The sequence below is a fragment of the Penicillium bovifimosum genome (assembly GCF_028826915.1).
Source record: "Penicillium bovifimosum strain IBT 22155 chromosome Unknown utg000008l_segment0_segment0, whole genome shotgun sequence".
NCBI classification, from domain to species: domain Eukaryota; kingdom Fungi; phylum Ascomycota; class Eurotiomycetes; order Eurotiales; family Aspergillaceae; genus Penicillium; species Penicillium bovifimosum.
In genome coordinates, this window is record NW_026622717.1 from 1,348,745 (window position 1) to 1,374,141 (window position 25,397).

General features: G+C 50.6%; 14 protein-coding genes across 14 annotated transcripts; 7 read left to right on the forward strand and 7 right to left on the reverse strand.

Annotated features, from left to right (window-relative positions):
* Positions 1-57: 57 nt before the first annotated feature.
* N7515_010196 (uncharacterized protein) lies at positions 58-300 on the reverse strand (the record flags this gene model as incomplete). Its single annotated transcript, XM_056670939.1, has 2 exons — positions 58-118; positions 155-300. The coding sequence occupies 2 exons, from the start codon at positions 298-300 to the stop codon at positions 58-60; spliced, it is 207 nt and encodes a 68-aa protein (XP_056517312.1).
* Positions 301-741: 441 nt separating this feature from the next.
* On the forward strand, positions 742-1,060 carry N7515_010197 (CFEM domain-containing protein; the record flags this gene model as incomplete). Its single annotated transcript, XM_056670940.1, has 2 exons — positions 742-961; positions 1,011-1,060. 2 exons carry the CDS (start codon positions 742-744, stop codon positions 1,058-1,060), a joined length of 270 nt encoding a protein of 89 aa, XP_056517313.1.
* A 405-nt stretch (positions 1,061-1,465) lies between these two features.
* On the forward strand, positions 1,466-2,433 carry N7515_010198 (ribose-5-phosphate isomerase RKI1; the record flags this gene model as incomplete). The annotated part of the gene is made up of 2 exons (XM_056670941.1): positions 1,466-1,856; positions 1,994-2,433. The coding sequence occupies 2 exons, from the start codon at positions 1,466-1,468 to the stop codon at positions 2,431-2,433; spliced, it is 831 nt and encodes a 276-aa protein (XP_056517314.1).
* A 220-nt stretch (positions 2,434-2,653) lies between these two features.
* On the reverse strand, positions 2,654-3,884 carry N7515_010199 (WD40 repeat domain-containing protein; the record flags this gene model as incomplete). The annotated part of the gene is made up of 3 exons (XM_056670942.1): positions 2,654-3,470; positions 3,555-3,813; positions 3,878-3,884. 3 exons carry the CDS (start codon positions 3,882-3,884, stop codon positions 2,654-2,656), a joined length of 1,083 nt encoding a protein of 360 aa, XP_056517315.1.
* A 174-nt stretch (positions 3,885-4,058) lies between these two features.
* N7515_010200 (GTPase GPN2) lies at positions 4,059-5,256 on the forward strand (the record flags this gene model as incomplete). Its single annotated transcript, XM_056670943.1, has 3 exons — positions 4,059-4,347; positions 4,411-4,511; positions 4,570-5,256. 3 exons carry the CDS (start codon positions 4,059-4,061, stop codon positions 5,254-5,256), a joined length of 1,077 nt encoding a protein of 358 aa, XP_056517316.1.
* Positions 5,257-5,398: 142 nt separating this feature from the next.
* N7515_010201 (Rpp14/Pop5 family protein) lies at positions 5,399-6,026 on the reverse strand (the record flags this gene model as incomplete). The annotated part of the gene is made up of 2 exons (XM_056670944.1): positions 5,399-5,736; positions 5,792-6,026. 2 exons carry the CDS (start codon positions 6,024-6,026, stop codon positions 5,399-5,401), a joined length of 573 nt encoding a protein of 190 aa, XP_056517317.1.
* Positions 6,027-6,604: 578 nt separating this feature from the next.
* Positions 6,605-6,979, forward strand: N7515_010202 (uncharacterized protein; the record flags this gene model as incomplete). Its single annotated transcript, XM_056670945.1, has 1 exon — positions 6,605-6,979. The coding sequence occupies one exon, from the start codon at positions 6,605-6,607 to the stop codon at positions 6,977-6,979; it is 375 nt and encodes a 124-aa protein (XP_056517318.1).
* A 482-nt stretch (positions 6,980-7,461) lies between these two features.
* On the reverse strand, positions 7,462-9,535 carry N7515_010203 (uncharacterized protein; the record flags this gene model as incomplete). The annotated part of the gene is made up of 3 exons (XM_056670946.1): positions 7,462-8,985; positions 9,041-9,347; positions 9,399-9,535. The coding sequence occupies 3 exons, from the start codon at positions 9,533-9,535 to the stop codon at positions 7,462-7,464; spliced, it is 1,968 nt and encodes a 655-aa protein (XP_056517319.1).
* Positions 9,536-10,487: 952 nt separating this feature from the next.
* Positions 10,488-12,011, forward strand: aclA (putative ATP citrate lyase subunit (Acl); the record flags this gene model as incomplete). The annotated part of the gene is made up of 2 exons (XM_056670947.1): positions 10,488-10,928; positions 10,995-12,011. 2 exons carry the CDS (start codon positions 10,488-10,490, stop codon positions 12,009-12,011), a joined length of 1,458 nt encoding a protein of 485 aa, XP_056517320.1.
* A 1,181-nt stretch (positions 12,012-13,192) lies between these two features.
* On the reverse strand, positions 13,193-13,892 carry N7515_010205 (uncharacterized protein; the record flags this gene model as incomplete). The annotated part of the gene is made up of 2 exons (XM_056670948.1): positions 13,193-13,317; positions 13,376-13,892. The coding sequence occupies 2 exons, from the start codon at positions 13,890-13,892 to the stop codon at positions 13,193-13,195; spliced, it is 642 nt and encodes a 213-aa protein (XP_056517321.1).
* A 670-nt stretch (positions 13,893-14,562) lies between these two features.
* On the reverse strand, positions 14,563-15,752 carry N7515_010206 (FAM50/XAP5 family protein; the record flags this gene model as incomplete). The annotated part of the gene is made up of 3 exons (XM_056670949.1): positions 14,563-14,865; positions 14,918-15,458; positions 15,514-15,752. 3 exons carry the CDS (start codon positions 15,750-15,752, stop codon positions 14,563-14,565), a joined length of 1,083 nt encoding a protein of 360 aa, XP_056517322.1.
* A 247-nt stretch (positions 15,753-15,999) lies between these two features.
* Positions 16,000-17,102, forward strand: fip1 (cleavage polyadenylation factor subunit FIP1; the record flags this gene model as incomplete). Its single annotated transcript, XM_056670950.1, has 3 exons — positions 16,000-16,155; positions 16,211-16,263; positions 16,313-17,102. The coding sequence occupies 3 exons, from the start codon at positions 16,000-16,002 to the stop codon at positions 17,100-17,102; spliced, it is 999 nt and encodes a 332-aa protein (XP_056517323.1).
* Positions 17,103-17,563: 461 nt separating this feature from the next.
* Positions 17,564-18,223, forward strand: N7515_010208 (co-chaperone GroES family protein; the record flags this gene model as incomplete). Its single annotated transcript, XM_056670951.1, has 4 exons — positions 17,564-17,566; positions 17,781-18,005; positions 18,086-18,144; positions 18,199-18,223. 4 exons carry the CDS (start codon positions 17,564-17,566, stop codon positions 18,221-18,223), a joined length of 312 nt encoding a protein of 103 aa, XP_056517324.1.
* Positions 18,224-24,728: 6,505 nt separating this feature from the next.
* N7515_010209 (uncharacterized protein) lies at positions 24,729-25,214 on the reverse strand (the record flags this gene model as incomplete). The annotated part of the gene is made up of 2 exons (XM_056670952.1): positions 24,729-25,124; positions 25,176-25,214. 2 exons carry the CDS (start codon positions 25,212-25,214, stop codon positions 24,729-24,731), a joined length of 435 nt encoding a protein of 144 aa, XP_056517325.1.
* Positions 25,215-25,397: the final 183 nt, after the last annotated feature.

Genomic DNA, 25,397 nt, shown 5'->3' on the forward strand with positions numbered 1-25,397 from the left:
AGTGTTCATCGGTCGATCACCCCGCGACTCGCCACAACACCCTTATACAGCGGCGCTTTACCCGACTGCCGTCCGTCCCCCAGCGCCTACAACCCTGGTGGCCAGAGCCACAGGGGATCTCTTCCATAAGAAGCTTACGGTGACATCGCCTTACGGCTCCGTCAACCATCTCCCCTCATTCTCACCATCCTGAAGCAGCAGACGCTGCCCGAAGACGTTGGCGACCTGGCCCACCAACCGTCCACCTGCTGGTTCTTTCAGCGTCATGAGAACATTGTAGCCAATGAATTCGGCGGTCATGGTGATTGTGAGCTTGTGTTTTGCAGCTAAACAAGCATCGATCGGAGGTTACCATCGCATCCGAGCGTAAGCCAAGCATCCCGTACCGTTTCATACGTGATACCCAGCGCTGGGATCACAATGGAATAGCATCTGTCTCATCTCTCCAGTGAGGAACTCGATATCGAATCTGCATAACATCTAGGATATGAATGAAGATGAAACAAGATCCACATGGGATCAACATCATTCGGGTTCAGTCTTACACCAAAGAACAATATTAAGACACTTAACATTGTTCATCATGCATCAAAGGAAGATCTGAAAGAAGAGAACCCCCACTGATCCTCAAGTACCTGGCCGATCCCCAAATTTATACCATCCATTACCGCACGCTCATCACATCGATTCCACCTCATCTTTGCACCTTGGATACCCCTGAGATCGACTAGAAGAATCAGAATGAAATTCACCGTTGCCACCCTCATCTTTGCTATCCTCGCCCATGCCTCGCCTCGGGATGAGATCCCCTCCTGCGCAGTTCCTTGTATAGACACTGTCGTGACGGAGCAGACCAGCTGTGTCACAGACGATTTCAATTGTATTTGCGCTTCCCAGGCGGCGGTTGCGAAAGCCGGTAGACGCTGCGTCATGGACAAGTGTGGTCTCAAAACCGCTATGAGTATGACAGACTTCTATGCAGGCAATGCTGAAGCTAACTGATTCTACAGACGAAGTTCTGCCAGTTGTTAATAAGATTTGTCATGAGCATGGCTTTTAATCGGGACTGTTTGGCTAGAATGGCTGCTGGTTTAGATCCTTATTGTACCAGTTTAAAGATACATAGCTGTACCTTGATTAGACATATCTAAGAGGACTATATAACTACCAGTCAAACTGTCAATAACCGCTTAAACATTCAGCCGTTGGTATGTCACCTCCCATGGGATGTCATGGCTCACCTTGATGGCGCTCAAATTAGAAGCCAAACTCCACCACTACCCTGACGTTAGGACATTTCATTTTATTATCCTATTCTATTAACTAATACCTACTTAATTGTCCAACATACCCATAAGTACCCGAGCTCCATATGATCCAAACCCGGCTAATCTCCCCTCGATTTCTCACCGGGAGATTCTCCCCCACATTCTTAACCCTCAAAGTTCCCAGACTCCAACCCACCATGTCCACCATGTCCGCCTCCGCCGTCGAAGAAGCCAAGCGCGCCGCCGCAAAGGTCGCCGTCGAGAACCACTACCCCAAGAATGCCCAGTGGGTCGGCATCGGCAGCGGTACGACAATCGTCTACGTCGTCGAAGCCATCAAGGCCCTCGGCGTCGACATCTCCGCTACCAAGTTCATCCCCACGGGTTACCAGTCCAAGCAGGTGATCATCAATGCGGGATTCACGGCTGTGGAATTCGATGCTATCCCGCCCGGCACTGTTCTGGACGTGGCTTTCGATGGCGCGGACGAGGTCGATGAGGATCTGAACTGCATCAAGGGTGGTGGTGCCTGCTTGTTCCAGGAGAAGATCGTCGCTACACAAGCGAAGGAATTCATCTGTGTTGCTGGTGAGTTTGGAATTGACCCTTGATTCTCAATTCGTTTCGGTCTGTTTCGGGTTGACGGAAGTTCTGTCGCAAATGTTTTTCTTCTTTGCCATTGGACTTTTTGCGATCACAACTTAATCTGACCGATCGCATTTTAGATCACCGCAAACTCCAGCCCCGTCTCCTCACCAACTGGAAAGCCATCCCCGTCGAAGTTGCTCCCATCGCTGCCCACCGCGTTATCACCAAGCTCAAGGAACTCGGCAGCGTCAACCCCGTCATCCGCCCGTCCGCCAGCGTGAAGGAAGGTCCTCTCAAGACCGATCAGGACTTCTTCATCATCGATGCTCCTTTCAAGCCCTTGCTGATCAAGGCCGATCTCGAGGCTGGCCATGACGGTAACGGTAAGGACGGTGTGTGGGCTGTTGAGACATTGGCTAGCAAAATCAAGGCCATCTCCGGTGTGCTTGACGTTGGTATCTTCCGGGGCTTGACTGGTCCCCAGGCTACTGCTGCTGGTGGTGTTGGTGGTGAACGGCCTGTTGCGGCTTACTTCGGTATGGCTGATGGCACGGTTGCTGTTCGCAAGGCTGAGTAGATATATGGGATGGGAGTTTTGAGTTGTGATTTTTGGAGGATATGAGACTACGTAAATTAACATAGACGATACCAAGATTTGATTGTTTATCCTTGGAAAATTACGAATGAACTGGTGAATGCTTGCATTGTGATTTTATAAGATTTGGACTGTGGTATCAACATTGGACAGACGCTTCATTTCAAGTGAATCATGAGAAAGAACAGGGACTTGTTGGGACCTACTTGGCAGCCTTGCCCTTGGCCTCGGTCTCGCCCAATTTCCGTACAAAAATCTTGACGGTCCCTTCGGGGACCTCGTCATGGCCGTCTTCAAACCCAGGGCTGACTGCCACTGCCATATGGCTACCGTCGGCACTGAAGGCAAGGGCTGAAATACTATTGTGATAGTTCGGGTACTGACGGAAACGGCGCTTGTGGATTCCATCCCACATGGAAACAACGCCATCACCACCTCCGGACGCAAAAGTGCCGAAGATAGGGTGGAAAGTCAATGCGTTGACCGGGTAGACGACGTCGACGCCGTCTTCGCCAGTCTGACGGTGACATTTGAAGGCATACTTGCGTTCCTGCGACTCAGGCGACGGGTCGAACCACTCGACAGCGATACGACCCTCAATGCTGGAGGTGGCATACCCAGCGTCGTCAGGCATGCAGGCCACGCAGCGAGTCATGAACTTCAGACTACTCTCACGGCGCTGCCAGGGCTCAACTTCGACGCGGTTGCCGTCTGGGGCTGTGCCGTCTGATTGTGCAGTGAGAAGGGCGAGGGCCTTGAGGTCGTAGATGTGCAGTGCGCGAGACGCCATTGCGACCACCAACTTGGTGGCGGTAGCAGACATGGAGAATGGTTTCGAGGGGAGAGGTACTATGATGGGCAGGGAGTCGGGGTTTGCACCGGCATCTAGCATGTGAACGTGCAGTGTTGAGTCCCATGAGGCGGAGATGACGATATTGTGCTCACGGCTGTAAATAACATGGCGGACACCGGCTTCGTGGCTGCTAAGCACGGTCTGTTCGGAGGTATACAGATCAATCCTAAATAGAGTAATGTTAGGATCATGTGTTCAATTCAACCATGGCCCTGATGGCCCAAGGACTCAATGGAGGGAGATAACTCACTTTCGTACGTCCCAATCCAGTCCAGCTGTGTAGATCACGTTCTCATTTTCGCCGAAGCAGACATCCAGGACAGGGGCACGGTGCTCGAACTTTTGAAGCAGCTTGCCTTCACCAATTTTTCCGTTCTCATCCTGCAATTCATAAAGGTACACATTCTTGTCCCAAGACGATACGACGATCCGCGTGGAGTTGGGCTCGGGGGAGAACTTCAGTGCTGAGATAGCATCGGAGGGCGGGGATGCCAGCTCAGTGAATTGATCTATAAGAATGAATCAGATGGTCATGTAAAATACAATAACGCGCAAAGCGGAGGGAGCACTTACGAGCCATTTTGGGGAGCTGTGCGGAGTTGTAGGCGATCAAGTCGCAAGCTCCCCGTCGCCCTTGCCTTTTTTGCCATCGTCACCGCCCTGTGATTCCCCGCGCAACGATAAGAAAAAAAGCTGCTTGACATCATTTCTCAACACAAACACTTGCTCCTCACATTTCCTCGAAACTGCCAACATGCCCTTCGCACAACTGGTGATAGGCCCACCGGGCGCCGGCAAGTCTACATACTGCAACGGCATGCATCAGTTCCTCGGCGCAATCGGCCGGAAATGCTCTGTGATCAATCTTGACCCCGCCAACGACGCGACGTCGTACCCTTGTGCGCTGGACGTACGCGACTTGGTCACTTTAGAGGACATTATGGAAGAAGACAAGTTGGGTCCGAATGGTGGTGTGCTCTATGCGCTCGAGGAGCTCGAAGCCAACTTCGACTGGCTGGAGAACGGGCTGAAGGAGCTTGGTGGTAAGTCTGACAGCCACACTCACTCTGGCTTCGCTTTTACTGACATGTTCTGTGGCTGTCTAGAGGACTACCTTCTTTTTGACTGCCCCGGGCAAGTCGAGCTGTTCACACACCACTCCTCATTAAGAAACATATTCTTCAAGCTCCAGAAGATGGGCATCAGGGTGAGTGACAAATGTATCAGTCAAATGAGATCCAACTAACCAGTATCCTATTCAACAGCTCATCGTAATCCATCTCGTCGATTCTTACACCCTGACCCTTCCCTCTATGTACATCTCCGCCCTCCTCCTCTCCCTCCGCGCCATGCTCCAACTAGACCTCCCACACCTAAATGTCCTCACCAAAATCGATAACCTCGCCAACTACGCCCCGCTCCCCTTCAACCTAGACTTCTACACCGAAGTCCAAGACCTGTCATACCTGCTCCCAGAACTGGAAAACGAGTCCTCGCGATTCTCACATGAGAAGTTCGGGGCGCTGAACCAGACAATCATCGATCTGGTCGAGGAGTTCGGACTCGTTGGCTTTGAGACGCTGGCCGTCGAAGACAAGAAGAGCATGATGAGTCTATTACATTCCATCGACCGTGCCTCTGGATACGCCTTTGGGCCTGCCGAAGGCGCCAATGACAGTGTCTGGCAGGTCGCCGTTCGAGAGGGTATGGGGACCATGGACGTGCGAGACGTGCAGGAGCGCTGGCTCGATGCCAAGGACGAATACGACGAACAGGAGGAGCAGGATCTGGAAGAGGAGGTTCGTCTACGCAACCAGGCGAGTCAGATCGAGACCACGGGTGCAGCCGACAGCCCGGAGGACGAGGATGATGGGCACGATTTCGACGAGGAATTAGATAAATGGAAGCGGGAGATGCCAGACAGCGGTGTGCGCGTCTATCGCAAGTCCTAATCCTCCAATGAAACCTATATCAAACTCTTATAATCAATGTACAATAGCCAAATAAATCATGCATAACTCTAGCGCACCGAAACCTTGGGGGTATCTCATTCATAAACATACATTTAACACACAGCCTCCTCCCGACTCCATCTCAATCATCCATCCCCTCATCCTCACTCACATCCATAACAGAATCAACAACAGCGATTTCCCCACCAGCAAGTCCCCCAAGAACCCCCCTCTCCTCTGCCTCCTTAACCCTTACAATCTCCCTCCTCGCCCGTCGAATAGCCTCCTCCTCCGCCTTGCGCATAGTCCCAGAAACTCTTAAAACGCGAAATACACACCCGCGTTCACGACCCGTCCCCGCGCGCTTCTGTCCCGGTTCCGGCACGCCGGACATGTAAGTAAGCGCAGACCAGACGAGGCGGAAAGCAGCGCGGGGACATCGGATTATTGCTGTTGATGTTGCGGGCGAAAGGTATTTTACTTGTTTATAAGAATTAGTGATTTGCTCGTTAAGGATGGGTTAGAGTCAGCATACTTGTTATACCACTGGCTGAGGCACCACCTAGCTTGCCGATTCCCCAGTCACCGTATAGTTCGGCGACGGACTCGCGGATCATCTTGGCCAGGAAGCCCGGTGTCAGGGTGTCGGAGGTTGGGGAGTGGATTGCTAGTTGGGGGTTGGGGGGTTTGGAGGTTGGTGTTGAGGGCCAGGTTGATGGGTCTGGGTAGAGGATGTCGATGAGGAGGTAGCGGCTTTTGAGGCGGACCATTGTGTCGTTATGCGAAGGTGTGAGTAGCTAGGTTGTTGATAGTGTTTGGTGTGGCCCGGAATTGAGGTTTGAGGTAGATGCAAGGCGTCAGAGAAATGATAGAAGTATTGGGTATCTTCTTGGAAGGTTATAGAGGTGGATCAATACCAATTCACTGGGTAGAGGATGTAGGGCCCGGAAGTCTTGAAGCTGAGGTTGCAACTAAAAAGATTGCGACTGATAAGCGATAAGGATACCTCAGTTCCCTCAGCCTTGTCCTTTTATTTTCCCCTCTCAGGGGCCCCACTCACACGTCAAGTTTTAAGAGATTCCGCGATTTCTCGTACACCAACGCGATTATTGAAAATCAGGCTTCTACTTCTTCTGCATATTTCTGAGCTGAATCTATTGATACTAAATTTACATATATCCCTGCCAAAGTGGGTGAGAAATTTGTCCTTTTATTTTCTGCTGGAACCTCGTCAAGAAATGATTGCTCGCCCACCACAACGTCCATGAAGCATGTATTGCAGAGCCACTCCTGATTAGCAAAACCAACCTTATCGTGCCATCGTTGACTCCATACCTGCCTGAACACCATGCCAAATCGACGTCCACCAAAACGCAAGCCTCCTCGCAGACCTCCCAACCCACGAAAGATGAACGAGATCATCATCAACCACTTGAAAGATTGGGCCGCTGAGACTGCTCCAATCTTTTATAAAGACGCGGTGTTCATACCTAATCGCTCGTGCATCCTGACAGATGAAGACTGTGCCTTTTTTGCGGCATATATCCAAAATGCCACCCCTATGGAGCGTGAAGCTCTCCAGGCAACGGATCTCCGGACGACGTTGGAAACATGGGGTTTCCCGGATGAGATTTCAGAGGGTCTTGTGACTGTCTTGAAGAATGCATATAAGACAGCGTTGAAAGAAAGTACTCCAAAAAAGAGGAAGAAGCGTGTGTACTAGTCAAATGAGCGAACGCAGCAACCTCACATGGTCTTCTGCACCCACGCCAGAAAGCACCAGTCAATCAACTCCCTCCCAGACTATCCCAGTTCTCCGTGGGTTGATATCTCGCCTTGGTCTGAGCATGCTGAGGTAAATTGGAGTCCCTCTATGACAACACGTGAACTTGCAAGGTCTCAACTATCCTATTGATATCGATGAATACAGTAAAATATATCATGCGGCAATGGCACGTTCATTATTCCAAAGAGATCTAGTCATCTACTGTAAACGAATTAAATCAGATCCGTAGCCGGGTTGCACCTTTTTTCGGTGTCGACCCGTCAACTTGGTCATTCCACATGGATGCAGCACATCGATAAACATAACTGCTCAGAAAACATAAGAAAATAAAAACCAAGGGATGAACCATCCAAACTCCACCGTCTTGAATGGACGGACTATATGCCAGCGGACGGCGCTGCAAAACATCACAAACAAAATCACAGGTTGACCTCAACACGGCCCTCGGCACCGCCCTTCTGCAAGGTGGGGAGGAGGTAGGTAATGTCGTCCCAAGGGTGACGGTAGAGACCGGTGCGCAGGCGCTTCTGGTCGAGGTAGTGGGCAATGAGACCGATGGAGCGGCCAAGCACGAAGAGTCCGTTGAGGACACCCATGCGCATGTAGTCCTCGCACTCCTCGGGGGAGAAGGCACCGCAGTTGCGGAGGAGGTCAACGAAGCAGACAGCGACACAGCCGTCGACGTTGAGAATCAGGTTGTCCTTCTTGGAGGTGGTGACGGTCTCGACAGCGATAGCGTAGTCGAGCATCTTGGTGCTGGGGAAGTGCTTCTTGACGAACTCCTTGACGAGCTCGACGCGGAGATCGGGGTTGTTGCGGGACTTGACCTTGTGGCCGATACCGGGGATCAGCTTGTTCTCCTTACGCATGGTGTCCACGAAGTCACGGGGGCTCAGCCCCTTGTCGAAAGCCTTGGTGAACTCCTCAGCGGCGCCGTCCAGGGCACCACCGAAACGAGAACCGATGGTCAGCAGACCGGAAACGAGAGCACTGATAAGATCCTTGCCAGCACGGGTAGTGATGATGGTGTTCATGGCACCAGAGACAGCAGGACCGTGATCGGCAGTCAGCATCAGAACCATCTCGAGGAACTTGCTGGCGTAGGGAGGCAGGCGGCGGCGGAACCAAAGGAGAGACATGACACCACCAATACCGATATCCTCTCTGAAGACATCGGAGATAGGCATACCGGCGTAGAGCAGCTCCTGGCCACGGTCGTCGGAGATGGTGGAGATGAAGGCAGCGGGCTTACGGACAAGACCGAGCTCCTGAGCCCAGGAGTAGTCAATGGGGATCTTGGGCACAACGGGCTCGGGAGCGGGGGTGATGGAACCCTTCTGGACTTCGGCGTCGTAGACCTTCTTGAGGATCTGGGGGAGGTCCTCGAAGGTGTCGGGGACGTGGATGCCAGCCTCGCGCATGGCCTTGTTCTTAGTAACGGCAGTTTCGAGGTCGGAATTGGCGGAGGCACCGGCATGGCCGAACTGGACCTCGGTCTTGAACAAGCTGGCGCAAGTTCCAATAGCCCAGGCGACAATGGGCTTGGTGATGGTGCCGTTCTTGACGGCCTCAATCACACGGTACTCTTCAACACCACCGACCTCACCGAGCAGCACAAGGATCTTGCACTCAGGCTCAGCCTGGTAACGGAGCAAGTGATCGATGAAAGTGGTACCGGGGTAACGATCACCACCGATAGCAACACCCTCGTACACACCGTCGGTGTTCTGGGAGATGATGTTGTTCAATTCGTTGGACATACCACCGGACTTGGAGACGTAGCCGACGGAACCCTTGCGGTACAGCTTGGAGGCGACGATGTTGTCCATCATACCACCAGTGTTACCGATCTTGAACGCACCGGGCTTGATACCACCGACAGTGGCAGGGCCAATAATGGTGATGCCCTTCTCCTTGGCCGTGACCATAATCTCACGAGCACGCTTTGGTAGCCGTTAGCACTTTATCGAGATGACTTGGGCAATAGTGAGAACATACACGCTCGGGGACACCCTCGGCAATAATGGCAATAGAGCGGATCTGGGGGCACTCCATCAACTGCATGGTGGAGCTGTAGACGGAGCGGGAAGAGGCGAAGTTGACAACGGTGTCAACGTCGGGGTGCTTGGCCATAGCCTTCTCAACATCCTGGTAGACAGGGAGAAGGGTCTCGCTAGTACCCCAGTACATCTTGCTGACGAATTGACCGCCGAAGGTGTAGATGATACCCGCTACGGAAGGAGTCGAGCGCTTGCAGATGAAATCGAAGTCAAGCATGCCCTGTACGGCTCGGGGTTGCATACCACTGCTCTTGTTAGCTTGTAACAAAGACCACAGGATCGAAGCTATGACTTACTACACGAAGCATCGTGTCTTGTTGTGGAAGAGGCTGTGTTGGAGGGGAGAGATGACACGGCTGGGAGGAGCGAAGCGAGTGATGTTATCGTTGGCAGACTGCACGCCATTGCTGGCGGAGAGGGAGGCGGAGGGCATGATGAATCTGAATTCGTAATTAGCATGCAAGTTGGATTTCGAGCCAATTGTCCAATGTCCTAGGCAATTGTAAAGAAGGCCGTTGGAGGGGTGGATAGGCGGAGAAGCAATGGGCAAGGAAAAGAAAAAAGAACTTTACTCACTTTATGTGTAAACAAGCCGCTCAAGGGGAGGAATGATTAGGAGAAGGAGAAAAAGGAGGTGAGATAGAAAGGAGAAGATGAGAAGGGGGCAAAAGAAGCAGCTGTTGAGAAAAATCCGCGGGGTCAGTTGTACTCGGAGTACTCGCAGATACACCGTACAGCTCGTCCCAGACAGGATCCGCACAGCTCAACACTTGGCAGTCCGCAAAGTACCGGGTACTGACGATACTGTACCCACCCAGTGCATGATACCGAGGGCCATATTGGGGCGTTATGGGGTATTTATTTGGGACAAATATGCCATTGAGGGTTGAAATATCGATATTTGAGGTCTCTATATTGCTTCGAAGTAGATACTACAGCTATTACCATAGATATTCAATATACAATGCCCATTACAAAGTACAATCTCAGTCTGTAAAAAAAATGTATAGATCGTAATAATGTTTCGGCGGTCTGCCAAACTCAACAGATCCCGCACATCATCCGAGGTACCAGGGGCTAGAAAGTACCTCAATTCAGGTACAATTCAGAGTGTATCTCCAAGTACCGGATACCTTGGTGGGGAAATCCCAACGAAGGACCACCCCACCTTTTGACTTTTGATCTATTCTGGTCATGTCCCTCAACAGGTGGGACCTGCCGAGTTGTACGCTGTAATATCCAGAACAACTTTTTTTTGTGTACGCGGTACACTCCATACCCTTTCCCACCTTTTCCCCTTCTCTCTCTTACCTTCCAGCTCAAATCAATCCCTTCTTGTCTTTCTTCTCTCCTCCCATCTCTCCTTAATTCCTCACTCACACATCATGTCCGCCAAATCTATCCTCGAGGCCGACGGCAAGGCCATCCTCAACTACCACCTCACTCGCGCCCAGGTCATTAAGCCTACCCCTCTTCCTCCCTCCACAACACACAACCCTCCTGCTCGTCTTGCCTCCCTTCACTTCCCCGATGATAAGGCTGTTAAGGATGTCCTCGACCAGGCTGAGGTCTCCTTCCCTTGGCTCCTGACCCCCGGTGCCAAGTTCGTTGCCAAACCCGATCAATTGATCAAGCGTCGTGGTAAGAGTGGTCTGCTCGCCTTGAACAAGACCTGGGCTGAGGCCCGGGAATGGATTGAGGCTCGCGCCACCAAGGATGTCCAGGTTGAGACTGTCACCGGTGTCCTCCGTCAGTTCCTGGTTGAGCCTTTCGTGCCTCACCCCCAAGAGACCGAATACTACATTAACATCAACTCCGTCCGTGAGGTAAGATTTCCCCGCAATTTGCGTTCAATCGTAGGAGAAGAACGAAAACTGACATCTCAATCATAGGGTGACTGGATCCTCTTCACCCACGAGGGTGGTGTTGATGTTGGTGATGTCGATGCTAAGGCTGAGAAGCTGTTGATCCCCGTCAACCTCAAGCAATACCCCTCCAATGAGGAAATTGCCGCGACCCTGTTGAGCAAGGTCCCCAAGGGCGTTCACAATGTCCTGGTTGACTTCATCTCCCGCCTCTACGCCGTCTACGTCGACTGCCAGTTCACCTACCTCGAGATCAACCCCCTGGTTGTCATCCCCAACGCTGACGCCACCTCTGCCGATGTCCACTTCCTGGATTTGGCCGCCAAGCTTGACCAGACTGCTGAGTTTGAGTGCGGTACCAAGTGGGCTATTGCCCGCAGCCCTGCTGCCCTCGGTTCCCCTATCGCCGCCTCCAACGATGGCAAGGTTAACATCGACGCCGGCCCGCCGATGGAGTTCCCCGCCCCCTTCGGTCGCGAACTGTCAAAGGAGGAGAAGTTCATCTCCGACATGGACGCCAAGACCGGTGCTTCCCTCAAGCTGACCGTCCTCAACGCCAACGGCCGTGTGTGGACTCTTGTCGCCGGTGGTGGTGCTTCCGTCGTCTACGCCGATGCCATTGCCTCCGCTGGTTTCGTTAGCGAGCTCGCTAACTACGGAGAGTACTCTGGTGCTCCCACCGAGACCCAGACTTTCAACTACGCCCGTACCGTCCTCGACCTGATGTTGCGTGCCCCTACCCACCCCGAGGGCAAGGTCCTCTTCATTGGTGGTGGTATTGCCAACTTCACCAACGTTGCCAGCACCTTCAAGGGTGTCATCCGTGCCATCCGCGAGGTCGCCCCCGTTCTCAACGAGCACAAGGTCCAGATCTGGGTCCGCCGTGCTGGTCCCAACTACCAGGAGGGCCTCAAGAACATCAAGTCTGTCGGTATCGAACTCGGCCTGGACATGCACGTCTACGGTCCTGAGATGCACGTCAGTGGCATCGTTCCTCTTGCTCTCCAGGGCAAGAAGAGCGACGTCAAGGAATTCGGCGCATAAACAGTTTAATTCTTCTTTGATGTTTGTCCTTTTTGCAGCGTGTGTCCGTTGCATCTGTTTTTGTGGTATAATGCATGGCATGATATGACTTGTTTTTTGCGGGATTCCGGGGAGGGTCTACTACCGTGGATGTCACCCCGGCGTCTGTCCTGTTTTGCTGAGGGTATGGCGTTACTTCCCGCCCGGACGAAAAGACCCGGTCCTTGGTGCCGACGTACATGGTTCTCCGTTGATTAGATTTCATTTTCATATGTTCACTACCGGGGGATTTAGATCGTGTGATGTCCCGTCGGATAATATCAATGTTACGAGGCATTTATTGTCACAATCTTGCATTCGTAAACCCAGATAGATCACATACACTAGACAGTACATACATGCAGACAGCACGATCTACAATTACACTAGGCTACGCGTACGCACATTGCGCAAGTGGTAGCCTCGAGAAATGCACAATAACCCCTTTGCAGTATCCAAAATTACGTATGTAAATAATACATACCAATACGGTTGGTAATTTTGGTTTAAGCTTAAATCTCAGGGACAGTTAAACAAGCTCCAGTTCTCCACACAAGCTCAGCTACACCCCGGATTTTCTCAGGGATTCTAGAACTCCCAGCGTCCAGGTACAGGGGAAAAGAAGGGACCGTGCTTGAGTTGGGCCTCAAACCGAGGTGGGAGAGTGACTTCCGCTGCCCCGAGATTAGGGCCTAGATAAGCGTCGGACGAACGGGGGGTTTCCGTGGTCATGTGCATCTATACATCGAGGACTAGGAGGATGTATCTAGTTGCTTGTTTAGGACTGGGAAGGTGGCTTAAGGGTTTACTACAGTACATCATATGCTTCAACGTTGTTTCGGCAAGAGTGTTGGTTGGGTACGGAGTACATGCATGTACATCGTACTAACTATATCACCGAGTCATGTGAGGGTCACTTCTGGATCCATAGGTATTGAATGCCACTTGTAGATAGACAGGGTTAGGTAGGTCAGACTTCTGTATGTTGCACCGCAGTCGAATACAAATCTGAGTTATTGTCTACAGGTTCCATGTATCGCAATCTGTTCCGAGACCCAAACATACCAAATTCCACAAGCTTGAGCAGAAAACATTCACGGCCTTGTGAGGCAAACCACCCTTTTCTGCTAACCCCGAGTATCCATATCCCAATAAAGGAACAATCAAGTCCCAAAACGCTGCGTCATAGCGTCGACAGGCGGGAACTCAGATGATCCAGTCGGTGCCCGAGATATATTTGGTAACCTAGTACGGTGTTGTGGAGCAGGCTTTGCAACTTTGCCTCCAGCTGGTCGTAAGGAAATTAGCCAATGCTAGGTTCTCACAAGCTTGAGTCCGATACTTACCGTTCCGTCCATTCCAGTTTGGCCGAGCAGGGGGCGGCATTGCGGCTTCACCAGGTGTATTTGTCTTCGCTCTTTTGGAACTGCCAGTGCCGCTTCTCTGGTGCCGATGAAGCTGTTCAACTCCATCTGTGTTCACAGGGAATGTGGGAGTCTTTGGGTGCCGTGTTGCTGATGCGGGTTTCGCTGAGATATCAGAGAGAGGGACTGGCACAGAGGGAGGGGCGTGAAGCGATGAGAGAGCTTGGGAGACGGTGTCTGAGGCTGCGGTCTGCATTCGGGATCGCATCGCCCGGGCTTTGAGAAGGTTATATAGGTTTGTCATTTGGGCGAGTTTATTGTGCTTATCGCGGTATAGATCGTTGAGTTCTTGATTCTTCCGTTGGAGGTCTTCTTGCGCTGATTGCATGTCTGGAGCTGTGTTTAGTCGAATTCGAGGACCTGACTGGTTGGACCGACCTGTCAACTTGTTTTGTAGTGCCGTTATCTCTGTGTTGGCGTTGTGGATGACCTTGTCCATCTGCGTGCTCAAGTTGGCGTACTTCTCTGTAAGGCTCTTCGCTCGGTACTCCTGGTAGAAGCTCCTCCAGTGTCAGCCTTAGGTAGTCTAATCAAGGATTCGAGACATACATCTCTTGTGTGCTTTGATATGCCCAAAACCCAAGTGCCCGACCGGCACATTCCATGATTGTGTTTGGATCCAGCCCGCTCAACACACTTGTTTTGTAGTCCTCTGTTGGGTTCAAGATCGTCGATACAGCGTCATCTGGGTTCAAAAGTACCGTTTGACAAGCAGGGCAGCGCCGACTGCTGGTAGTCGGATGGCAGAGGCCGAGGCTCTCTGCGCAAGCATGGCAGAAGATGTGTCTGATTCCATCAATAATCGACTCAAGAGTCAAGCTAGTCAAGGAAACAGAAACTTACGAGCAGGTGGTCACAACTGCTGTTTCTTTCAACTCCGCCCGACACTTGAGAGAATTGCACCGTAGAGAAAAGTCCATGGTGTCATTGGCGAAGGGAGTTTGAGGCGGGATAAAAGTAACGTGGCAGTGGAGAGCACGAGACTTGGTTGCCCTGACCAGGTGATATCCGGTGCTACAGATAAGGCAACAATCGTGCAGGTGTGGAAAAATAAGAAAGATTTTCCAGTATGTCTATTATCTTGTTATTTTCGTTGCATCCATATAGAGCTAGAAAAAGAATGTATTCCCTTGAGCATCACGCCTTGTGGAAGTCATCTTCTCCTCAAATTCCTTTCCAGGCTCATACTCGTGCCAGAGACTAGCCGGGTATATGTGCTTATTTTTCTCATACCACCGTCGATCTACGACCTTGGTATCTGAGAAATCTTTGTCGGCACCCTCCAGTTGATCGTCACTTTGTTCTTCATTCGGACTGGTGACTGGGGGTTTAGTGGAGTAATCGAAAAGGAGACCGCCAGCACGGGAGAAGCTGGGTATCTGATTGGCGATGAAGTAGTAGAATTCATAATGCTGTGACAATGTTAGTGAATATCACCCAAGCATACCATAATGAGAAACATACGTGAGGGACAATGATATCACCCTTGACAAGCATCAAGTCATCAACGCTGACGCGAGCCCACTCTCGTCTGTTGTCTTTCTTTGCGCTTGATGCGCCATTGGCACCTCGAACGCCCATCTCTGCACCAACCTTGCGACATCGATCCAGGAACAACCAGACATGATCACCCTTCTTCACTTTGACTGCGCCAGCCGGTATACTCGTGCCATCGTAAAAGACGAACGGAATGAGAATTTCGGTATTCTTTACAGCCTCTTGCATGGCCAAGAATTCCTTGCGGAGGTTGTCGCGAGCCAGCGCTTCAGCTTCCAGTGATGCCTTTGTTAAAGCCTTGGGTGGAGGGGGTGCACTCGGGTTTGCCTTCATGCGTCGCGCAGCGCTTTCCTCGCCGGGTGTTTTTGAACCTGATCGTGAAACGCTCGAATCGCGTGCTGTTGCCTCTTCCGTCTCGTCTTGATCGTCGCCGAAAGAGAGCTTACTCTTAGCCAGAGCCTTCTTCTTCTTTTTCTTCGGGGGAGTGTCACTCCGGGGAGACGCTGACCTGTTGCGCCGCGGTCAGCTCATGGTTGGAGGTCGAGAAACAGCTCTTGACTTACCCGTCAGTCGTGTCACCTGCAGAGGGGGTTGCGCTTTTTGAATTACCGGATGCGAGTCGGCCGAGGGTTTTGTCATGCGCTTCGCGCTCCTTCTGCTCGAGAACCTCTGCGCGTCGCTTGCGAAAGTCCGAGAGATGAACGAGACCGACTGTCTGCTCTTTGAGCATCTCCTCCGCCGAGACGCTCTGGCCGGCGAAGGACCGCGGAGTGGAGGCATTGCTATCTTCCTCTTCTGCCATATCGAATTGGCAGCTTGATCGCTGGATATGGTCACAGTGTTCAGATAATCGAAGTGTTTGAATCCAGATCGGTGACGTCCTGTTTCTATCACGTGATCTTCATGTTCAGTGCTCACTGCTCGGAGCTCCTCTCCTGGGCTTCGCTGCAAACAAGGCAAACTCGCTCCCATGCGCGCAACCTTCGATCTCAGTCCTGTTTGATACAACGTTCTACAGCCTTCCCCGCGGAATTGGACATCCAGACATGATGGACGACGAAGATGATGATTTCTATGATCCGGTTGATGCGGTACCGCCAACCCAACCGCAGCTTAATACACAAAATGAAGCCGCAGGTCAACCGCAGGACAGCAATCACATGGATGAGGATGGGGTAGAGGAGGAAGAAGAAGAAGATGATGATGTACGCTCAATCCTCACCCAGTTGTCTCTCTCCAGCTTGCTAATTTTATTATCAGGATGACTTCAATATCATCACAGAGGCGCCAGCTGATGGCGTACCTCCCGAAGCGTGAGTGAGCTTCCATGTTCAAACCTGCGCTCATGCTGAACTTTCCTAGCTCCCATCCGCGCCCTGCAACCCTGCGACAGGACTCACAACGGCCACCCTCGGTCGACTCATCAGGCGTAGCACGGTCTGCGACACCAGCTGCAACTCCGCGGTACGAGACCGCAACCCCAGTGCCCGGCCACCCAGCTGCATCAAAACCCCCCTCCGAAAAGCCAGGCTCTGCCTATCCTGCAATCCACAGCTCAACAATTGACGTCAATGCAAATCCTATTCACCCCATGACCGGGAAGCCTATTATGTCCACCGACATGGACGCAGACTTCCCAGCCGACGACAAGCCCTGGCGTCGACCTGGCTCAGATCTCTCTGACTACTTCAACTACGGTTTTGACGAGTTCACATGGGCAGGATACTGTATCAAACAGCAGGGAGTTCGACAGGAAGTCGGCGCTCAGAAGCGACAGATGGACGATATGCAGGCCTTCATGGGTATGGGAATGCCTCCGATGCCTGGTGCACCGGTCCCTCCTGCTCCTGCCAGTGCTGCGCCGCCAATGGCTGGCATGCCTGGTATGCCGGATATGAACTCCGATATGATGCAGGGTATGCTGGCGAGCATGATGTCCCAGGGCTTGGATCCATCTGCCATGGACCCCATGGCTTTCATGCAGCACGCGCAGTCGATGATGCCCGGCGGTGGCCAGCAGGGTCAGCCTGGTTTTGGTGGACAGCCACAAGGCCAGGGATTCAATCAAGGTGGTCAGGGTCAAATGGGCTATGGTGGATATGATCAACGTGGAGGTGGTTACGGAGGCCGAGGGCGCGGGCGCAGATGGTAGTTCGATATGGTGCTCTACATCTTTTCACATCCCGATAACTTGAGTTCAGGACTGCCCTTCTGGTAATGGATTTACGGCGTTTTATGTATACAAAGGAACTGGCAATGGCAATTAACAGGTTACATTTTGAAGCTTCCGACACTGCACAAGTAAGCTCCAGCTCGGGAAAACAAGAGTAACCGGCGCTGCCAGTAATACCAACCAGTAGGAGCGGTCAAGTCTAATATTCTGACATGAAAAAGCACAATAGCATAATTTATCTCCAACAATTAATCCCGAGGCAAAGGTCAGTAGGCAAATCCAACAGCCACTTTGTACGGGAGAAGCTCATGGTTCGGTCTTGGCATTCTGGAAATTTCTCCAGTCTCGACCTTCAAATCCCCGGACGAGTTCCATCTTCTTCCCTTCCCCATCCCATCCTCAACTCACGATCTCCCCAGGAAATCTCATACACCCTCACAATGGTACGTGGTATATCCTGATAGCTTCATCAAACACAAATACCCTCCTTTCCCAACATCCGGAGAGCTACCAGCTCTCCACGCCCCGTGTTTTTCTTCCATCCCTCAAGCCGATCCCGGGTACCCGAAAACCAGCGCAATGCGCGCGAGTTTAATCCAACCCGTTCGCCATTTGTTTAGCTCGGAATTGTCTTGCTAATTTGTATTCCTTCTACAGTCTGTTCTCCGCAACATCAAGTCCCTCGCTCCCCTCCTGGACCGCGTCCTGGTCCAGCGCATCAAGCCTGAGGCCAAGACTGCCTCCGGTATCTTCCTCCCCGAGGCTGCTGTTAAGGAGCAGAACGAGGCTCAGGTCCTCGCTGTTGGCCCCGGTCTTCTTGACCGTGACGGCAAGCGTATCCCCATGGGTGTCGCTGCCGGTGACAAGGTCCTGATCCCCCAGGTATGTATTTCACAATCTTTTGATCCTGTCCGCTCCGCGGATGCAATTTGTAGAACTATATGCTAACAGTGTCGGTTCAGTTCGGTGGTAACGCCATCAAGGTCGGCGAGGAGGAGTACACCCTCTTCCGGGATCACGAGTACGTTTCCTTCCCTCTTTCAGTTCAAGAGAACATCACTGACAAACCCACTAGCATCCTGGCCAAGATCAAGGAGTAAACAAGTCACGAGACCATATAATCTCTCGACTTTTGTTTCGCCGCCCATCCAACTCCCTCTGTCATGTTGACTCAATGTTCCCTTTCGCTGTAAAATCGCGACATGGGATATTGGAAGAGACATGACTTGTATAATATTGACGCGACGTCACGAGCTTGACCCTTCTCAATGATCTCAAGAACACCGATCAAGAAAAACGAAAAATCTAGCGAATCGGGATGCTGGCTGGGTGATATTAGACATTTGGATGTTCTGTATTAGCTGGCTATGGCACCCGGATTTTGGCCTGTTCTATTTTGCATGAGTTTTTGAAGCGCTGGATTGGCCTTGGGTCTTGCATGTCTTTGTCCACTGTACTTTTAAATCACACTGCGGCTTGCCTTCTCTCCTGTGCGTTAAGCTAGGGTAGGTAGTAATTGCAGCTCTGACCATCTCCTCTCTCTGTTAGCAACTATGTTCACTGTTTACACATGTTGTAGGCGTCCCATGAAGCAGTTTGAAGTAAGTCAAAGATCGGCGGCTATTTATGGTCTGTAGAACTGTAGATCTGGAGACTGGAACTGATTACCTCGAACCATCAACGATTTTACCGAGGTCACTGTATCGTAGCATATTTCCTCGCCGGATGCGTCTTTCCTATGTTAGCTGCCGCCGCTTGTACGAAGGTGCTCAGTCTCAGCAGTGACTCCAGGATGAGTGCTTGAGGATGTGTCCAGGCACCGCCGCCGAGAGCTCTATCCCTTGTAGGTACTCCGTAGAGTCTGGATCATATTGTGAATATGATATTGTTTACTGTACCATGGGCAGATGAACTACTATTCATCAGTGATATACAGTTGCAGGCAATTCATTAGGTTCTGCTTCAAACGGATGGCTGAGGCCGAGTCCACTGTTACTTAGGACCACCTGAGAACTCACAGAACTGGCCTCCCGTCTGCCCGGAGTCCCGGACTCTCAACCTCCTCTGCTTGCTAAGAGTTTGGCAAGCGGAGGCCACCAGTAGCCCCTTAAACGTCAAACCAAATGGTTCAAAAACAAAAACATACAACAGTGAGGATTCGCTGGTGGTCACCCACCCAACTACTAACTCACCGGCGTGTGGCTTAAGTACAGTCAATAGTCGGGTGGGTGTCGCCTGGGTGAGAAATAGGTGAGCGCCGCTTTACGGTCGCGCGACCAGGGGTGAGAAGGGTGAGTGTGCTATAGACAGGGTGAGAATCGGGGTGACAAGCGGGTGAGAATCACCCTTAGCGTGACCACCGCACTGACCCTTATACTAGTGACACGAAGCGTGATATGATTGGATTACAAGTTCAACCTGAAACGTTTCGATCCTTGGCATCTGCACACAGCCCCAAAAGAGATAGTACTACTACTCCGTACAGTAGTACTACACAGTATGTCTTCAGTTCAATTCGTTGTTGTGGCTTTGTCGCCCTGTATACTCGCTAGTTACAGCCCTTTTACCTCAGTTACCTCAGCCGGTCCCCTTCGAAAGGCGGTGGGCATGGCAATCCACCGCCTGCCACTTCAAGAGATTATTACTCAGCCTTTTTATTTAGGTACCTCAGCATGCTCAGACTAAACATGATTCGCTGGCCATGTGGGGTCACATGATACACCTACGGGCTAGCCGTTTTGGTTTGAGCTGACCCCAACTTGGTTAGGTAGATCATGTGAGCATGAGCCAGCGAATCAGGTTCCGTCTGAGCATGCTGAGGTAACCTTTTTATATGCGAGCAAGCCATCCGATTAGGTTTAGCGTGTCAAAAGTTCGGCAGAATTCTGGATCATGTGACGCAAATCATGTGATGCATATAGTCTGAGAAAACTGAGGTAAGGGAGGTCAGCATGCTCAGAGGCTGATACCTGCCTATCTTATCAACACGTGATACCAACTCATCGTCCACTTTTCTGCGACATAAACAACGTATCTCCTAGAGTTATGGACACCTCTCATGGCAACTGAAATTACTCCACCGGGGAGTTTTCTTGAGTCTCCTTTAACACCGCCGCTTACCAAAGAGAAGTCGAAAACCACTCAGCGCGTGCTAAACTACTTCAAGCTCCATCGTGCAGGCCATAGCCCACAGTTTTGGTGGCGGCACCGGCTCGCTTTAGACGTGCTCCTAGGCGCGTATGCGTGTGATAGGTCGTGCTTTGCTTTCCACTAGGGGCCGAAATTGGAGCAGGGGCTCCCGTGTTTCGTACATCAATCCTCGGCGTCATTACGAGGCACCACATATGCAGGAGCGATACTTCATGAGATGGAGCGCTTAAAGCCCTCCAGAAAAAGGCTCAGTCAAATGCCATTAAAGAGAACCGTGCACGAGTAAGATAACATATAAGGCTATGGAATTCCTCAGCCAAAACAAGCATGACACAGACACCCCCGCCATTCCAGGTTCTAGGATTTCTATCTCTCTACTATCTCGGGTGGCATCATAACAAGCCAAGGCTATCCCTTGGATTTTCGAACGGTCCACGTTCTTGTCTATCTGGCCTGACCCCAAATTTATCATCAAATATATCCCCGAAGGAAGGTAGGCATTTTCCCCTTGCATTTTGCCTCAATTGCTCATTGGACTGACTATCCCTTTTAGCCAATCATTCCCCCTCCCTCACCATCTACTCCCACCCATCTTCATCCTCGATAACGAAGACCGCGAAGGATGTCGACGAACTCGGGTTTACGAGGCCAATGTGATGTTTGTAGTCATTCGAACAACGAACATGGTACAGCACCGTGTCCGGCCAAGGGTTGCAGTAACAGGTGGAAACGCTGTCAAATCACTGGTGGTTGTTTCAAACTGTCTAACAATTGGACATATCGAATGTGCTATGGGTGCCAAGACCATCCTGCAGTCAAAGGCGATCTCGATTTTGGCGGCAAACAGAGAGATGTAACTCGAAAGCAGAAACAGGATTACAAAGACACAGCCAAGGCCGGTGGTGATACCTCTAGCGGTGAAATCACTGGCAGCAGTCCTTACTTGGGAGGCAGCAGTCCCTGACATAGAATTCTATTGCTCTCTATTTGGCGCATGCCATTCTTACACCACAAATGATATTCTTTGACCGTGTCTCTCAATGTATTTGTTGGTTTGAAGAAATTAATTCCGTGGTGCACCCAGTGTACGGAGGAGTACGAATGGCCAATTTTCCCATGAATGCTTGGCCCCACTTGTATGCATTGATTGGCAGAAATCGTATCGTCAAAGTTCGTAATTCTACTTTATTACGCGCCAGCTCACCGCCTTTACGACCTTTCATCCTGAGCTCCTTTCCGTTCAATTATTTCTGGTCTTTTCGTTAATTCTCACATCAAGAAAGGAAAATGGAAGAACTAGAATCCCAAAGCCAGCATAACCACCGTATTGAATACCACGGCCTAGAGCAGTCAGACTCTACAACAGATTCTCAGAGCGGGGATGATGAAGCCTGGTGTCCTGGTGACGGTATCTGTCCGACAGAAACTCAGCTTCAATCATGTTATCAAGCCAGTCTAGACTCCTGGAGTCAAGCAGTATTGAGTCATGACGGAGCGAGTAAGTCGCTAGATATTCATTTGAAGGCTTTCCTCGGTCTGCTGGACAATGTCCCCCCTTTTTTCTACAAACCGCCCAAGAACATTGACTTAACAGGTGGAACGAAGTTCCCGCTTGTCTTAAAATCATCATTGCATCTTCAGACGACTGGTCACCCCAGTTGTAGCCAACAATGGAAGCCCATTGATTATCTCCAATGTCTTGGTTTTCCGCTGCCCACAGTCTATAAAACCAACGTCGAACAACCAGTATGCAGTGTCACGCTTGCAACACAGGATTTACGACCCGCATATCTCACAAGCATTGTCTTGGCTTGGTCATATGTTTTGTCTTCTCGCTGGGTTGAAATACTGCAGTCTGGTGGCAAGGATTGTGCCCTATTCCATGATAGTGGCGATTCGACAATCGAAAACTTTTGGGAGGTCATCACACAAGGTCGTTGGCTAGCTCGGGTGAAGAGCGGAGGGGCCAGCTCATACTCGCCCTGGATGCTACGAGACAAAGACGAAAGTCATAATAAACGGTACCGAAGCCAGCACTGTGTTCAATTGGATTTTGCTGATATGGTGCACCAACAGCTACGAATGGGTCCCATCATTACCGAATTCATCAGTTGCATTCAATATCCTGCTGAATTTCTGCATTTCGGATGGTCTCGAAAGAGAAATGCTGGTTGGATTTGCTTCCGTCTTACTACTTCCATCACGGAATGTACCCAGCCCAAAACTATCTCCACCTGCGATTATTTCTCGGCCCCCAACCCCCTTTCCAACACATCTTACCATATTCCATGATATCTTCCGAACAATTGATAAATGGATAACCTTGAGTGCTACCCAAGATGCCCTTGACTCGTTGCTATGCAGTGCCTTTTTTGATCCAACCATACCATGCAACTTGGTTGGATCTGCATCCTCTGGTATCAAAGAGGCTATCAGTTCAGACGCCAAACTAGATCACCAGAAGCTGCTGGATGCGATTTCCTGGAAGAAACCACACTTGAGCCTCTTATGGTATTCTCTCGTGGTTCATGATCAGGCATCACCAATCTTAAATATGTCACTCAAACGATTACCTCCTATCTGCCTCGTTGCTGCCATTTGGACAAATACAATCCAGACATTTCTACAAGTGATCTACCACTCCGAATCTACAACCGAAACAGGTATTTCCCGAGCGGAGGAGTTCCAGATGTCTTTCTATTGCCGACCAGAAGCATCGGTGCCTTGGGTCGCCGCTCCCCCTTTCGGGTTTACTACAAAGAGAAACCTCAGTCTTGAGATTCTCGCCCATGTTGACCACAAGCACTTGCCTGTATCATGGGCGAACTTTTGGGTTCTACGTTCAGGCGAAAAGATTCGGGCGAGCAAACAACATGAGTATGAATATCGTGTTTTTCAGACGCAATCGTTTGACACGCTTGGGTTTAATCATCTGAGGTGAGTTGAATTTACATGAGCTGTTATTACTCTATATTAACATACAAGTCTGGAATTCAAATGGTGCAAGGATGCCGACGAGCAATCTCGGAGCGCAACATCTCATCTTTTTAATTGGCATAGACATCACGATGATGGTCTTTGGCTTGATGATGGAACTTCGAAAATTGAAGACATTAGGCAACTACAGCACCATCCTTGGATCATTGATCCTTTCCACAATGCTGACCGGCATGATCCTCCAAATGAAGACAATCCATGTAGCCCAGATTTGGGTCATATCTTGGATTGGAACTCCGAAGTTCGAAAACATTGCCACACAGATCTTCAATCCGGACGTTGATGCTGTTTCCATAGTATTCAGCTCAGTGGGGCGCTGGAAGGCTAATCCCGTTATGATCATGTACTTGACGGAAACCTCGCGAAACAGGCGACTGGAATTTGACACCTTGGAGTGGATCCTGTCAACTGGACAGAATATTTTTGTTGATATCTTTTTACGAAGGTACTCTACACCTGTTCTGTTCATTTTTTCTATATACTGTGTAGATAAAACTTACAGGTACATGCTTTACGTGTTACTTGAGTGATCCATGTTTCATCCGGGCCGCAGGCCCGGCAATATCTTGTTCACCGTATGTAAAAGCGTCATACCTTAGTCCATTTCAGTCTCTCCCTGCAATAGCAGGTCTTCCACTTCTTTTCGCAAGCTCATCAAGTTTGTCGAGCCAAGCAGCTTCCTTGGCCCAGGAAATAATTTCCCGGCGGCATTTTGGAAGATCTCTTGTGCTGCAACCCCTTTGGCCAGGGCTTCTGAATATCGACCAATAAATACACAGTATATCCATAATAAGCATGACCGCCCTGCTAATGGAGGTCAAGACAAGGTCAAAGTCACACTTTTCACTCAGACGACGAGAGGGTTACACGCCTATGTGGCGGTAGTTCTCTGTAGACACAGCCCATCAGACTACCTTGCAAGCCGGTCGACCTTCGTCACATTTGGCTTTCCTTGCTCGACGTTGATCGCATGCCTAAGTAGTCCAATATTAACGACTGCCACTCTTCGTGGTTTTGCCCATGCTTCATGACTTACTTGTACTGCGCAAGCTCGCAGTGTCCTGGGTGCCGCGTTCTGATAAGAACTTGGATCATATGGAGGACAGTTGACGAACAGCATCGATTGGGCGGCAGCCATGAAGTGAGCGAGGGGGAACCAGCCAGCGGGGCTTTACTATAGGTACATGGCAATTGGATATTGCTTTTTCCGGGTAACGAGCCATGCCGGGTTGAAAAAAGTATTGTTTGGATGGTGGATTATTGAGAGTCGTGGACGAGGTTCTCGGAGATGAGCATGCTCAGACAAGGTCTGAATGCGGATTTCAATTATACTGAAACAGACGAACCGTCAAGTGATAGGTAGAACTAGATATTGAGCTACGTTTCAAGCGAATGTCTCCTTTAATATATTTGATCAGATGAAAGGATGATATGTGATACAATGCAAACATTTCCTCCCTATATCCATTGTGGCCTGAATGTTGCCACCGCTTCCCTTGTACCAGCATGATTTCGAATGTTTTCATAACTGAACCATCCAGTCGTTACCTTCCCTCCAGACAGAACCTCAACCAGCAGGTTTGCTCTATCTAGACGATTTTCTTTGTAGTGGATAGACAGAACCTTTTCGACCTTTCCCTTCGGCACTCCGTCGGCTGGTTTATGCGGCAGACCATAGTTATTGCCCAGGGTTAAAACCCGATCCCGATTGAATCCTGTGACCGATTGCCTCTGTGCTCCTGGAGCCTTGCAGATGACCAGATCGGACTGTGTACGCGGATAGACCATGCTCGGTTCAGGTCCGGTTCTCTCACTATAAGGGGAGATGGACTGTTCAGTGGGATAATCGGTAGTCTGGTTCTGAGTTGTTAGCTTTTGTCTACCAAAGGAAAATTTTTGGCATACCTTCAAAACCCCAAAACACGCGAGTAGTAGCCCGATCATGTTAGATTTCGGTCCAGCACCTTTTGTAGAAATGGGAGTCGTGAGGTCGTTGGTGGATAAAATAGGTATGGATCTAAAGCTCATCCGCTGGATTAGGAACACACGATATATATGTTGGAATAACTATCACAATCAAATTCTATTCTATACCTATTTAGGTAGTCACCCTGTCCATATGTAACC